This window comes from Crocuta crocuta, unplaced genomic scaffold, assembly GCF_008692635.1.
Source record: "Crocuta crocuta isolate KB4526 unplaced genomic scaffold, BGI_CrCroc_1.0 scaffold25, whole genome shotgun sequence".
NCBI classification, from domain to species: Eukaryota; Metazoa; Chordata; class Mammalia; order Carnivora; family Hyaenidae; genus Crocuta; species Crocuta crocuta.
This window is the reverse complement of record NW_027532015.1, coordinates 19684871-19698683: the sequence shown is the minus strand read 5'-3', so window position 1 is coordinate 19698683 and position 13813 is coordinate 19684871. Positions and strand designations below refer to the sequence as shown.

Genomic DNA, 13813 nt, shown 5'->3' with positions numbered 1-13813 from the left:
GTACTGGATGTTATGTGTTAATGACAAATTACTGGGCTCTAGTCCTGAAACCAATACAACATTATGTGTTAACTAACTTTAATTTAAATAAATTACTACAAGACATCGTTTCACTTTCGGAAATTTAAAAGCTATAAATAAGGAACATAATTATTCTATGGCTTTAAAGGTCCTGAGCAAGATGACCTAATGACACATCACAAAAGAAATTAACTTTCACATATTTTACTGCTCAAGAAGCACAGTAACAATTTTATAAAAAGCGCTCCCATTATAAATCAAGTATTATTAATGTTTTTACCTATGGAAAATAAAAACTTAAAAAAAACCCACATATCAGTTACTGAAATCAATCATACATTTAATAGCAAAGCTCTCTATGAAGGGGCTGGTGACACTAATTCACTTGGAATTAGTCTGGATCTATAACGCCAAGTTTAGATGACAGTTTTATGGAAAGCTGTAAGAACCCCATGTGAGGGGCACCTGGGTGGCTCAGTCAGGTAAGCATCTGACTTTGGCTCGGGTCATAATCTTGCAGTCCGTGGGTTCGAGCCCCACGTCGGGCTCTGTGCTGACAGCTCAGAGCCTGGAGCCTGTTTAAGATTCTGTGTCTCCCTCTCTCTCTGCCCCTCCCCAGCTCGTGCTCTGTCTCTGTCTCAAAACTAAATAAACGTTAAAAAAAAAGTTTAAAAAAAAGAACCCTGTGTTAATCTTTTTTATGTGCCTCTACCACCACTAACAAAAGAAAGCACTGAGGGGGTTTAAAAAAAAAAAAAAAGAAGAAGGAGGAAGCATGTCCACTGTAAATACACTCGGGAAGTAGAGCAGAGTGGGTACACTTATGGGCACTGTGTGCCACAGGGCCTGGCTCTGATTTCCATCTCCACCCATGATTGTCTATAGGGACACACATGTGTTTCTTGTCTGTTTTTCAGTTCTTTTAAATGTAAAGTGAAGATTACAACAATGTTGTACACATTAAAAGAACTAGTCTATGTGCAGCACTTAGAATAGTGATAGGCTCCATCAAACACTCAAGGAAGAAGAGCAGCTTTTTTATCATGTTCTTGTTCAACTAATATGAGTCTGGCTGAGTGGTTATCAATCAATAGAAAGATCTATATTTTTAATGGGATCAATCTGAAGCCACTTTAATTTTCTAAAGAAATCATTTGCATCTTTTGTGATAAACTACACAGAACAAAATCCAGATTTGATTCAAAGCACTCTACGGGCAAATTATGATTTGCCCTGTTTTAGATACATTGCTTCCTATCATTTGTAGGCAAAGTCACAAAAGGTTTAAAGACATAAACATGCTTTTGTTAACCATTATCTCCAAAGTCTGAAGGAGCAAACTGGTCTACTTTTAAATTGGAGTCATGGTAGGTTAGCAGAAATGGCTAGACCTGAGGTTTGTTGCATGGCTAACAGACATCTTGGAAACGCTTGCTGGAAGAATACTGGGGTGGCGGGGGGGTATCCCTGGATGGTTCAGTGGGTCAAGTGTCTGACTTTGAACCACGGATCTCACAGTTTGTGAGTTCGAGCCCCACATTGGGCTGTCTACTCTCACCACAGAATGTGCTTCGGATCCTCTGTCCCCCTCCCTTGCACACGTGCACACTCTCTCAAAAACAAACAAACATTAAAAAACTTTTTAAAAAATAATAAAAAAGAAGATCAGAGGAAGGCCCAGCACAGAGGTGACCAGTGTCTGGAATCACAGAGCCAGGTCCCCAGCTCTACGGAGGTGCCTGGCCCCTGTACTCCTTAATGGGCACCCAGCTCGGAGCCATTCCCCCCTGGAGGTGAGGAATGAAAGACATGGTGCAAAATGTAAAGCAAGTGGTTCTGTGTCTGATAACAATATACGCTCAATGAATGTAGCATTTGTCATTTCTAAGATAATTACTGCTTCCATTGTCATTACCTGACAGGGAAGTCTGCTATGCGTCCTGCCTGGACTGTGTCATTTAGCTCATTAATGTCATCTACTAGTTTTATTTGAGGCAGATTCCGGTTGTCTTGAGTAGAAATTTCTCATGGCTACAAGGAGGAATTATACACTTTTCAAAGATTTATATGACCAGTGTAACTATGTCAGATGGATTCAAGTATATTTTATGAGTTACATTTCTCTAAAATGAATCTGTCTGACACATATGTTTTCAAGACTGCTCTATCTAACTTGAAAGAGTCACTTGTACCAGCTAACAATTCACCTTAAAAACAGCACACTGTGGTACCAAGCTAAGACTAATGACGATAATGATGGTGGTGATGATGATAAACATTTTTACATCCCAGAAATAGTTGCTCCAGGTGTGTTTTCTCACTGACTTTTCAAAGCACCCCTATAAGGTAGGGACTATGATTACCATCGCACAGATGATGAAAGGGAGACTCAGAAAGGTGGAGTAACTTAGCCACAGTCACACAACCAGTCGGTAGTAGGACAGGAGTAGCAAAGCAAGATTCCGAAGCAAAAACCGTAAAGATGGAAGGGTCTAGACACCTAGCTCTATAGAGTGCAGGAACAGGATTGAGGAAATGGGAGAAAATGATCAGCAAAGTACTCCTTGCTAAGAAGAGTAACGTAGAGGGACGCCTGGGTGGCTCAGTCAGTTAAGTGTCGGACTTGGGCTCAGTTCATGATCTCACGGATTGTGAGTTCAAGCCTTCTGTCAGGCTCTCTGGTGTAAAGCCTGCTTCAGATCCTCTGTTCCACCGTCTCCGTCCCTTCCCTACGTGTGCACTCTCAAAAATAAACAAACATTAAAAAAGAGAAAAAGAGTAATGTAGAAATATGCCCTTGAAGAAGTACAAAGGAGGTGGGACCCAAGCTAAAGACAGCTAGAGGGTCTAAGGAGATCTTCTCGTTTTCTCGCTGTCCATTTATTTTGGTTTTTATAGAAACAAGATATGGACACGTCTACTGGCCAAAGAAGTCAAAGGCATTTGTACCTTTGACACACATAACATACAAAGCACGATCCTATGTGAGGAATCAAATGAAGGATCAAGACTTCCATAGGGAATGACTAATATTTTTTCCTTGAGAGAGGACAGGAAGGAAAGAATGAACAATAAGAAGGTAATACTACATAATCTGGGGCTAAAGAGGAAAAACAGAAGGTACACGGAACTGAGAACGCTCATGACCACGGCTTCTGTAATCAGTGCTCCACTCAACGGAGGGCATCTGAGCAGAGAGGCCGGGGTTCCCAGGGGTTCAAGACGACCAGGAATATTTTAACAGGAAAGGAAGTAAAAGCACTGCCTGGTAGCTCGGAGGGTCCGGCTGACCCAGGAAATAATCATCTGCAATGTCACTCATCAGGAGTTGTGCAATTTTCTCCTACAAAGAGAGAGTGTGCCCACTGGGACAGCCATGTTGTTTAGGGCAGCACTCGACAGCACTGGTACAGAAGTGAGGAGGTCGAGGCACAGAGACCAGCAGACTGGCAGGCTGGTGGGCACAAAGGGCAAATGGTTAGAACATCTCGACAAGGTAGTAAAGGGACAGACCCCAGGGTTTTGGCTAGTTGGGGAAAGAAATTAAACAGGAGAGAGCTGGTAAGCGCAACAAAATGAAGCCTATGATGAATGATGATGGCAAGAGGAATGGCCGTTGGGTTTGAAGAACGCGCTTGTAGAATGGAAGGCATATATAGTCAGAAAGTGGAGTCTGGGACCACAAGGCATGGCCAAGGAGATCTGGCACCGAGGAGAAGCAAAGAATCATAAAATAGGGTGTAGCCGCACCTGCCCTTGTATCCACAACCACTGCCTGATACGTACAGGGTACCAATAGCTATTCTTATTAATTCTAGGCGGTCTCATTAAAATTACCTGTAGAAAGTATGATGTTCCACGCACACTTTCCATAGCCTTTTTGCTGCCCGATGGTTTGGCAGTTTGAATCCAATGGTGCTCTCAAATTGTTCGAGCTAGAATAAATCAATAAGGTAAATCAGTAAGATAAAGGAGTTGATTGGAAGCTACTGAAAACATGACATCAGATGTTTCCATAAGGGGTAATTCTTTTTGAAAAAAGGAGACACTAGCATATCCAGTATGATTATACAAAATGGATTTTTCATAGACCGCGATACTAGTTTCTGTGAAAACCACGTGCAACTGGTGACTTCAACCAGTGCCCACAACTCATTCCACCACCTCATCACTTAGCTGATTCGATAACAACAACATGGACCCCCACTAAGTGGCAGACACTTAAAACCTTTCCTTTTCTCTGAAAGGTGTGGCTGTTACTTACCTTTTTAGCAACATAGATATACATGCACGTTGATCATTAAGAATGCTGACCTTTTTTGCCACGAAAAAGTAAGGAATAGTGCATTTTATTAAAACTCAGTGGGAAAAAAATGCAGTCAGCTCACAGCTATAAAGAACACTGACCGAAGCTGTTTAGATATGCCCGGGCCTACGCGACAGTGCTTACCTCTGCTGGCCTAACTTTAATGTAGAAGTTACTGCGCTTATAGGAAATTTTCAAGATTTTCGGCCAAGCAAAACGATTAATTCTCAGTCTGTCTTTGTAAATGAGAAGCCCGTTGGCGCACACACCCAGCTTGATGTCCACACCTTCTGAGTCCTGCCAGATAGAAACCATTTGACTGTGGTTAGAGCTGTCCAAGTTACACAGGTCAGGAAGCTCATCATCTCCCCCCACCCTGCCCTCTTAAACCATGACCAGGAATGCAAGTTTAACAGGTTGTTATTTAAATCTCAGTGACAGTACGTGAGTTAATAGAAACAGCAGGGCACGCAACACATCTTCAATCTGTTATCTCCAGTGATCAATATCTGATTTCTCAAAGAGTTACAGCCACCTGACTACAGGACACAACATTCTCCAAAAGGCATAATAACTTCTGTGTTCTTGAGCTTGTCTGCAAGAGCTAATGGGGAAAAAGGGAAATAGAACTCAATTTAGACATTCTGAAGAGACGGGGTTTTCTTGGAAGCTATCCTAGCCTTCAGGGACAGTCTGTGGGCCCACCCCAAGGTGCATTCAGACATTTTACTTTAGGCAAATTTATTTTAGATGGGCTATGCTAGCTAGTGGCTGTTAAAATTATACCTCTATTCGGCAAAACACCAATCCCTCACAGAAAATTTCTCTTCCAGGCTGACTGCTAGAATCTCTGAATTCTTTCGAGCAGTTTTTCAATAACTCACAGTGCTGACATCTAGTCCCCGTTACAGCATTCCCATGGCTGGCACATTTCAACGAACTGCAGACTAGTCTTGAATTTATTCAAACTGTTTTCTCTCCCCATCATTTTGACTTGAAATAGATGACAATCTAGAATAATCACAAGCCTAAAGGATTTTTAAAAACCAAGTAAATTTACAAATAAAAGTGAAAAATAGTGTCTCCTTGCATTTCAACTAATATCAAAGACCCACTACTCAAAATACACAGATCATTGTTTGACTTTCAAGGGAAGAACTGGATTGCATTCAAGATACATAAAATCAAAGAATATTATTCAGAGATTCACATTTTCAGAAATCATTTATGATATGGAACAAATTCTCATTGAACCTACTGAAACCAACATCGTATTTAATCTAAGTCCAAATTCAATGAGAGTGTAGCATTTCATTTGCCTTGTTACTGAATCATTTAAAACAAATATTATTTTTTTGAAAACAGAAGTATGGTACTAAGTACCTGATGTCAACTGCTTTCTCTGTTGCCACACTTGAATAATTCATATATATATATATATACACGTAAAATTACATTAAAACCAGCATGTTTAAAAATCTAATCTATAGGGTGCTTTATTCACCCAAACCTGGCAGCCCCAATTCTCTCTAGGAACAGAGAAAAAAGCTGGGATGGATCAGGCACAGGTGCCCAAGCGACTTGGCACCAGACAGAAATGCGGTGTTTGCCAAAAACGTCACCGGCCATGGCCACTGAGAGCAAGCCGGAGGACTGCCCAAGACAACGTGTTCTCACCACAAGTAAGGAGGCAACGCAGATTTGAAACACTGAACAAAGTCATCTCTAGTCTGAAGCAATCTTTAGACAGGACACTGAAGCTATTTTATCGGACTTCAGAATAAACACAATCTGGAATCAAGTAAACGGGTTCATTTTCAGTCCCACACATTGCTTCAGAACTCTCAGTCCCTGTGTGAACACAAATTACAGATAAAGAGTAACAAGTGGAAGGGAAAAGCATGCCTTGGTCCTCCATATTTGAGTTCTGCCATTCAGCACCAAAGTCAGAAAAATAAACTAATAAAAAAAGGAGCACCTTCTGTCCCTTGTTCACTTCCCCCTCCGGAAGCTGCCACATATGGGTAGCAATGGGACCCCATGCCCTGGGACTTCTAAATGGGTCCAGCCTATGGAAAGTTCTCGCAGAAGATGAGAGAGAGGAGAGAGGGAAGGAAGGTCAGCGATGTGTCCCTGTGACAACACCGCTCCCTGAAGACCGTGTTCTCCACACACAGATCTTTTCCTCTGGGTTCCGGCAGCCACTGTCTGCCCTCACCCTTTCAGACCCAGAGGACTTGGGAGAGTGGCTGGTATGCGCTCAGAGCTGTCACGCTAATCTTGGGGTTCCCCTGTACTTGCGTATCAAGGGTCTTCCATTCAATGCTCTTCAACCTGTCCTAATAGGAGTGTGCCATTAAAATCACTTAGTAAAAATGTTAAAAGTGTATTTAAATATGATCAAGACAATGAAAGATGAAACTCCATCAAAAGTTCTTTTAAATTGCTACTGGCTACAGTAATTTTAAAATTCTTTTAAATTTGCAACAACTTACAAATATCTTCCTGATCAAATATTTTCTGAGTCTGTCAGATGACAAACAGGATGAACAAATGAATGTTACTCTGAATTCTTTTTAAAAAAGCAATCTGCTTCTAACCACACAGCAATAACAGAAACGATGCTTAAATAGAGCCCACAACTTTTTTTTCTTTTTTACTTTTCTAAGGTACAGCTTTAAAAACACGAACTGTGAAACCTTGCAATGTTGCTCTCTAATAACTGTTTTCTAACTAGTGATCAACAAATAGATTTACGTGTGACCAGAGGGACAGCGCTTAGAACAGGAGAGGCCTGAGGTCTCTTTGGTCCAAGCCCGTTCTCTCCTGCCTCCCCAGTCTGTGTTTCTCGGCTGACCCAGCCTGTCTCCATCACAGAGAGAAACGAGCTGAAAAACATGCCAAGTGGTAGGAAGTCCAGTTTCACCTCCTAGAATTTACCAGAAGAAATCAGGAAGATATGGGAATGCTTAACAATCCGTCGCTTAAGCAAGTCATTCTCTGCACTCTGTTTTATGCAGTTGTAAAACAAAAACATTCAAATCTTAAATCTTAAAAAAGTACATGGAAATACTCTTAAGAATTAAAGGTGTAGAGCACCTAGCACTTAAAAATGATGATGCCAGAGACTATTTACTGACATGGAGAAATCTTTAATCAGACAAGTAACAGAACAAAATAAACAACAAGAAAAAACTCACCAACTGATACCTGTAGTGTGATCCTACTGAAAAAAATATGCATGAGTTCTAGTGCTCAGAGATGGTTTTTTAAAAAGCAAACAAGAAAATGTATCAAAAAAGCAACAGTGCCTATTTCCACATAGAGTTCAGTGGGTTTCTTTCCTTCTGTTTGCTTCTATTTTCTATGATGTATATGCATTTCTTTTGTAACCAGGAAAAACAGCTGAATAAAGGAAGCCACGCAGGAAAACAGAGAGCGGTGCAAACATGAAGTACTATGCAAGTCCTAAGCAGGAATGATTAACCTGAGGCCCAGGGAGGGAAGAGATCTTTGGGTGTGGGTGTGGAGGTGGGGGGGGTCTTTTAAAGAGGTTTCTCCAGTCGTAAAATCTGAGGTTCCTAGGCTCCACCTAGGGAACCACTGGTTCCCTCAGCATGTGGACTCTGGACACATTTTTCAAAAACACACCCATCTCTTACCCCCCTCCTTGACCCTCCTCACTATGTGATCATCCCAAGTAGGATCGGGAAGCACATGATGCTTATTCATGGCGTCTTCCCAACCCAAACCCTTTCTCCTATCAACTCGTCCATCATTCCACCCTCCTCCCACCTCTCCAATTAGGTTGCGGGATTTGCATTCCCTGGGGCCTGGGCTATGGCCCTTCGTCTTACAAGCAGAACAAAACAGGCCTGCGTAGAGGAGCCTGAAGGTCAGGCTCCTTCATTAGCCAGAGGGTTTTTTCAAAAGTGGTCCCAGTATGGATTGCTTTTGCCTTTTCGTGGGTGTGAGGATCTGCTCTCCACTCCCAAGACAGAGGTGGGAGAAGGGGCTGGGAGAAAGGCATCACTTGGGACAGCAAAAAGCTGGGATGCAGAAGAAACCAGGACAAGGGGTAAAGATGGCTGACAGGGGAGTCTCAAGGTTAAGTACATATGAAAGGGCATGAACTGAAAAGATCGAGAAAAGAAGTAAGGGGACAGGGGAGAGAATGAATGCTCCTTTCCACAAGCACAAACCCTGCAGTTAGACACTAAAGAAATATTAAATGAGAGACCCTTGGGTGAGGGTGAATAGCCTTTTCCTAAAGGTGAGCTAGGCCACTCTGAAACTGGAGTCCTCTCAAAACTGTCACCAGACTGGAGAGACGCCACTTGCCACTACACGTATAGTACCTTGGCATGATGTAGGTCAACACCGTACATGGAGAGCCTCTTTGCATTTTCTAAGAACTGAGAATCAGCTTGTGCCGGAGATAAGCCCCTGAGAATCAAAACAAACAATATTATTTTGTTGGCAGATGCAAAGTTGGCCTTAAGAGGAAAGGACTGTATGAGCTCAGAGTGTTTAGGGTGGAGGCAGTTAACCCCGCATAATTTGCAGACAAGCAGGAAACAGGCACGGTGGCTCAACTCTCAACCTCTAGCATTTTCCTCATAGGATCCTCTACTCTAAATCTCTTCCTTTACCATTTTTATCTCAGAAAATTGTCTTCGATGTTTTTCCCACTGGGCAAATGGGTACAACACAAATTCCACGAGAACAAAAAAGTGATTTCATCTTTCTGAAAAAGGCAAGTTCTTACTTCCCACTCCTTAATTTTATTTCGCCAGGACTGATCACAACACAGATCAGAGGTACCTGTATTTGATTTTACATCTATGGTAGACAACCTGCATCACACTCTGTCCACGTTTCCATTCCTGTCTCTATTCACAAGTCAGCAAATGTTAGGCTCTAACAGCACAGAACCGTGTCCTGTTAACCTACATACTCCCCACAGGATTTCAACACCAATACTTTGAATTCAAATTATACAATAAATACCTAATGAGTAGAACTGGAATAAAGTTAATATAAGAAATACTGCCTTTTTTTTAAACAAAAAAGTCAATGAATGTGGCTTATCTAAAAACTTCTAATCTCTCAAAGTTCCTTTCCAAACATTTCTGTGGAATTCTTATAAAATTTCAATGTGCAACATGAGGCAAACTATAATTTTGTAGCAAGAGTTTGTCAACTTGTGCTAAAAGCACATGTATTTTCACAAAGATATAAAAGTCCTCGAAGTGTAATGTGGTATTTAATATTGTACTGACTAAATCAGTAAAGCTTAGCTACTAAAACCAGAGGTCATCTTCTGTAGATAGAGAATCCACCTATATATTTCATGTCCATCATACCTACATTTCTGATTCAAACCCCGAAGCCTAGCTCTCTAGCGTTATCAGATAAAAACAAGAGGCTGGGGGCGCTTGGGTGGCTCAGTTAGTTGAGAGTCTAACTCTTGATTTTGGCTCAGGTCATGACCCCAGGGTTGTGGAATTGAGCTGCGCATGGGCTCTACACTGAGCATGGAGTCTGTTTAAGAGTTCCTCTCTCTCCGCTCCTCTTCCCTGCTCTAAAATTTTTAAAAAAGAGGGGTGGGGGCACAGAAGAAATACATAGTAAATGCCCAAACAAGGATGTAAGTATGTTTGTTTCACATGCCTATGTGTGTGTCTTCAGGGACAGGTGTGGGAAGAGAAGCAGGGAGATGTCAGAGGGACAAGTAACTTTTTCCAATAACTGAAGACATTCAGGACCGTGAACACTGTTTTTCACATTATAGTCGTGAACACAATGAAAGGATATCTCAAGGCTATACAGGTTGTCTCGATTAACACTAGGTGGGGTTCCAAAAGGAAAAAAACTAGATAATCCCATAAACCATGCTCAAATGCCCAGCAAGTGTTAGGAGAGGAGCTGCTTAAATCCCCACTGGCTACTCTCTCTCCGGTAAGCAAGTCACCAGACCTGTGGGTTTTATGCAGCTCTGCCACCTTCTCTTCCAGCTCCTTCGTCTGTGTGGGGGCGAACTGGAAGTCAGTGAGGTCACTGCTGCCATGCTCTTCTGGGTCATAGTCTCCAAGTTCAGCCTGCAGTGTGTAAGATCCCAGGAGGGCATGAGTCACAAAAGAGCAGGGCAGGCGGCCAGAGGCAATGTCCTGCCGGAGCTGAAGGCACAAGAAGTATCTGTGAGAAATAAGGGAGAGAAAAGGGCCAGGAAGAAAATCAGTTAGGACTGTGGCACTAATAATCCTTGAGTTCAAATATTCCTCTAAAAACAAACAGATGATATAGGCAATGCCTTATGTCCATAGCAAAAACGGTCTTCTCCAACAAGAAGTCCACCTTGCTTCTTGGGCTCCTAACCTGTGGCTTATTTATAGTAATTAAGTCTAGTGGGCTAAATAATAGAATGGAAATTCTGAACTGCTCTTCAGGTCACAGCATATTTATTATTATGATTATTGAGTTTTGTGGCGGAAGATAAAAATTCTAATCATTTAGACTGTCTCTTCTGATTTAAAACTGTCATCAAAATTTACATGTCCCTCAAAAGTTGTAAAGACGAATGAAAACTTAAAAACAGCTGCAGTTCTCAGGCATTTGCAAGAAGAGCTAAGGTCACCCACCCATCATCCTTCCTAGTCTTTTCATACTAATTTCTTCTTTTCCTGAGATGTCTTGAGGAACTCTTAAATCAGTCTTTAAAACCCTTACACTTGCCCATTTACTCCATCTAAAGAGACAGTTAGTTCAGTTGATAATAGAAAAAGCATGAGCTTCAAGGGCCGAGCACAGCTGACCCTGCAGCCTTCAGCTAGTTAATTTACTTGTCTACTGCTGATTCTCCACCTGTCAAACGAGAATGCTTCCTCCCTTTGAAGGAGAGGATACGAATTAGATAACATAAATAAAACACACTGCATGTTACCTAGGAATCAATAACTAATAGCCATCATCATTATCATCATCATCATCATGGTTATTAGTTACTAGAATAGTTCTTATTCAATGTTTCAAGTGGTTTTACTACAGTTAGTTATAAAAGTTTCTGTTTCCACTAAATGACATGCAGAACCATGGTGTTTATATTTTATGGGGATCTGGTGGGTGAGGGGGGGTCTACTGGCTCCTTTGCTGACATGTGAAAACCTGGTTTCTACTCCTGAATTTAACTACTTGCTAATAAGGTTACCATCAACCGCTCCAAATGAAACAGCCCCTCACTCTTGAAAGCCTTTTACGACACTGCCGTTCCCAGCAGGAGCTGGTCACCATTTCTCTTTGCCAAGCGTGCGGCACAGCTGGCCAAGTACTTGCCACGTAGCAAGTGCTCTATAACCTTCTGAGAGAATGGCAGTCATCTCTCTGGCACTGCGGTCTGAGTACTTTTATGCACCGCAGGAGCTCTCTGAGGAGGATTATGTTCCTTTGGAACCCGGAACACCACAAGGAGAGCCGCAGTACTTCAGAAAAGTCCATCTGAAACTAGGATTCCGGGGTGCCCTCCGACGCTCTAAGTCTGATGGAGAACAGTGCCAGTTCTCCACATTTATGGTATTTTGAAGCCCTAAACACACAGATTCCACCTGCTACTAAGATCTTGTTCCTCCTTTTGAGTTTACAGTCTTGGCTTTTCACGTTGGTCCTGTCCTGTTTTCAAAGAGAAGTCGAACGCCCAAAATCTCCCAACAGAAGCTCCAACAGACTCCTGAATTTCCCAGCTCCTCCTTCTTCACACAGCAGGAGCTGGCATTCTTCAAACACGACTCTGAACACTTCACCACTCCTGCAAACTCTACTCGTGCACTCCGCAAAAGCCGCCTCATCTTAAATGTCCGCTCAAGTCACAGTGAAGGTATCAGTCGTGGTAGTTAGGGCACCAGTACAAGCAGGTGGCTGGTGTCAAGCTGCCTGCCGAGGCTTTTAGGGTTTAGCTCACCAAACTATCTCCTTTCTCTCACCACACATGGCGAGACTGTTAAACTTCCATTTAAAAGAAAAACCAAAGCCCTTACCGATGCCATGAGTTGCAATCACCAGAGGATTATTGTATTCCTAACAAAGTACTACAAGAAGCAGCATATGTAGAGAGAGGCTGCTGGGTCACAAGCCCCAGCTGCAGTGTCTGAAGGCATTCCTGTGGTGAGGCTGTGTATCCAGAGCACGTCAACCTATCCAGTTTTACAAAGCAGCCCATGGTGCAGTTGACAAAAGCCAATCTCTATTACTTACTAGCTGAAGCTAACTCAACCACAGTTTATTTAGTACCAGAAGACCCCCATTTAGCAACAAGTAGTAAAGGGGAGGGTGGATGGGGGGGCAGGCTTGTTATTTACTCTGTCTTGGAGAGAAATCTCCATCACTCCTATTTCACGTGGGTATCATGCACTCTTAAGCACCAACACAACCTGATGTCTGACAAAACTGGTCTGGCCGAGAGCATCAAGGGCACAGGAACCCCAGGAACCAAAAGCAGAGACTTTCAGTAAGACCTCTGGGTTTCAAAAAGTATATACTGAACACAGTTCTCCTTGGCCATGTAATGTATGCACATATTCTTCTTTCTTTTTTTAACGTTTTGTTTATTTCTGAGAGAGAATGTATACACATATTCTTACCAAAGCAAATAAGTCCTATCACTGGTAACCCGGCTGAATAGGGCTAACATACCAAGGCACTTATGGACTCAAATGCTCCTTAGTTACTATTCAAACACTCAGTCACTCTCAGAATCAGTAAATGCTCTCTTGCTCCTCAACCTTATCTTTTATTTGCAACTTAAGCATATGTTTGGATGGCGCGGACAATCTCAAAGGAGATGGAAATGAATCAGCTATCGACTAAGAAAGCCTACCTTATTAGTTTTTTTTCTACCTTTGAAGTACGGGCCCTCCAAAATATAGTTCAATTGGCTTTTTAAAACAATTTCATTTTTATACCCTATATCACCTTTGTGATAACAGACTAGGGCACAGGTACACGAGAGTTATACAACAAAAATCATTTTAGTATTAACCTGAAATATTAACTATCAATGACTTTAAAAGTGTAACGTAAGAAACAAAGTTGCCAGCAATATAATTTTAATATTCTACTATTCAACTATAAATGGAGAATTTAAAGAAAAGGGAATACAATTTTTCAAACTAGCAACATTTCCAACTATTCTGGGGTACACTCATTTCCAAGGAACTTTCTAGAACTCAACTTATGAAAAAATATTTTGGCTTTAATCCTGAAATTACCATTATTCTCCCAGGGCATAGAAATAAGTGAGAGCTGTAAGTAAAAATTTGTTTTAAAGTGTAAGTATAAAGTACCTGGTGATATCTTCAGTCAATTGAGAAGGATCAGGAGGATAAAACTTCACATTAAAGGTGAACAGCCAAGGAAGATCTGTAATTATTAAATATGGGTATTTACCCAACCAGCAGGATGACCATTTATTTTGATAAAAACTAATGGTTCATG

At 41.7% G+C, this 13813-nt stretch overlaps 1 protein-coding gene across 12 annotated transcripts in view; it reads right to left on the bottom strand.

Moving 5' to 3' along the window:
• EPB41L2 (erythrocyte membrane protein band 4.1 like 2) overlaps positions 1-13813 on the bottom strand; it is a 164433-nt gene that overhangs the window by 57950 nt on the left and 92670 nt on the right. For all 12 annotated transcript variants that reach the window (XR_013338066.1, XM_077775973.1, XM_077775965.1 and 9 more), the window contains exons 6-10: positions 13663-13738; positions 10307-10525; positions 8686-8773; positions 4472-4624; positions 3859-3956 (exon numbers count right to left, since the gene is read on the bottom strand). Coding sequence is in view for 11 of the 12 variants with exons in the window: in XM_077775973.1 (XP_077632099.1) it covers positions 3859-3956; positions 4472-4624; positions 8686-8773; positions 10307-10525; positions 13663-13738 (634 nt within the window). In the remaining variant the exon portion in view is untranslated. The remainder of the gene's footprint in view (positions 1-3858; positions 3957-4471; positions 4625-8685; positions 8774-10306; positions 10526-13662; positions 13739-13813) is intronic.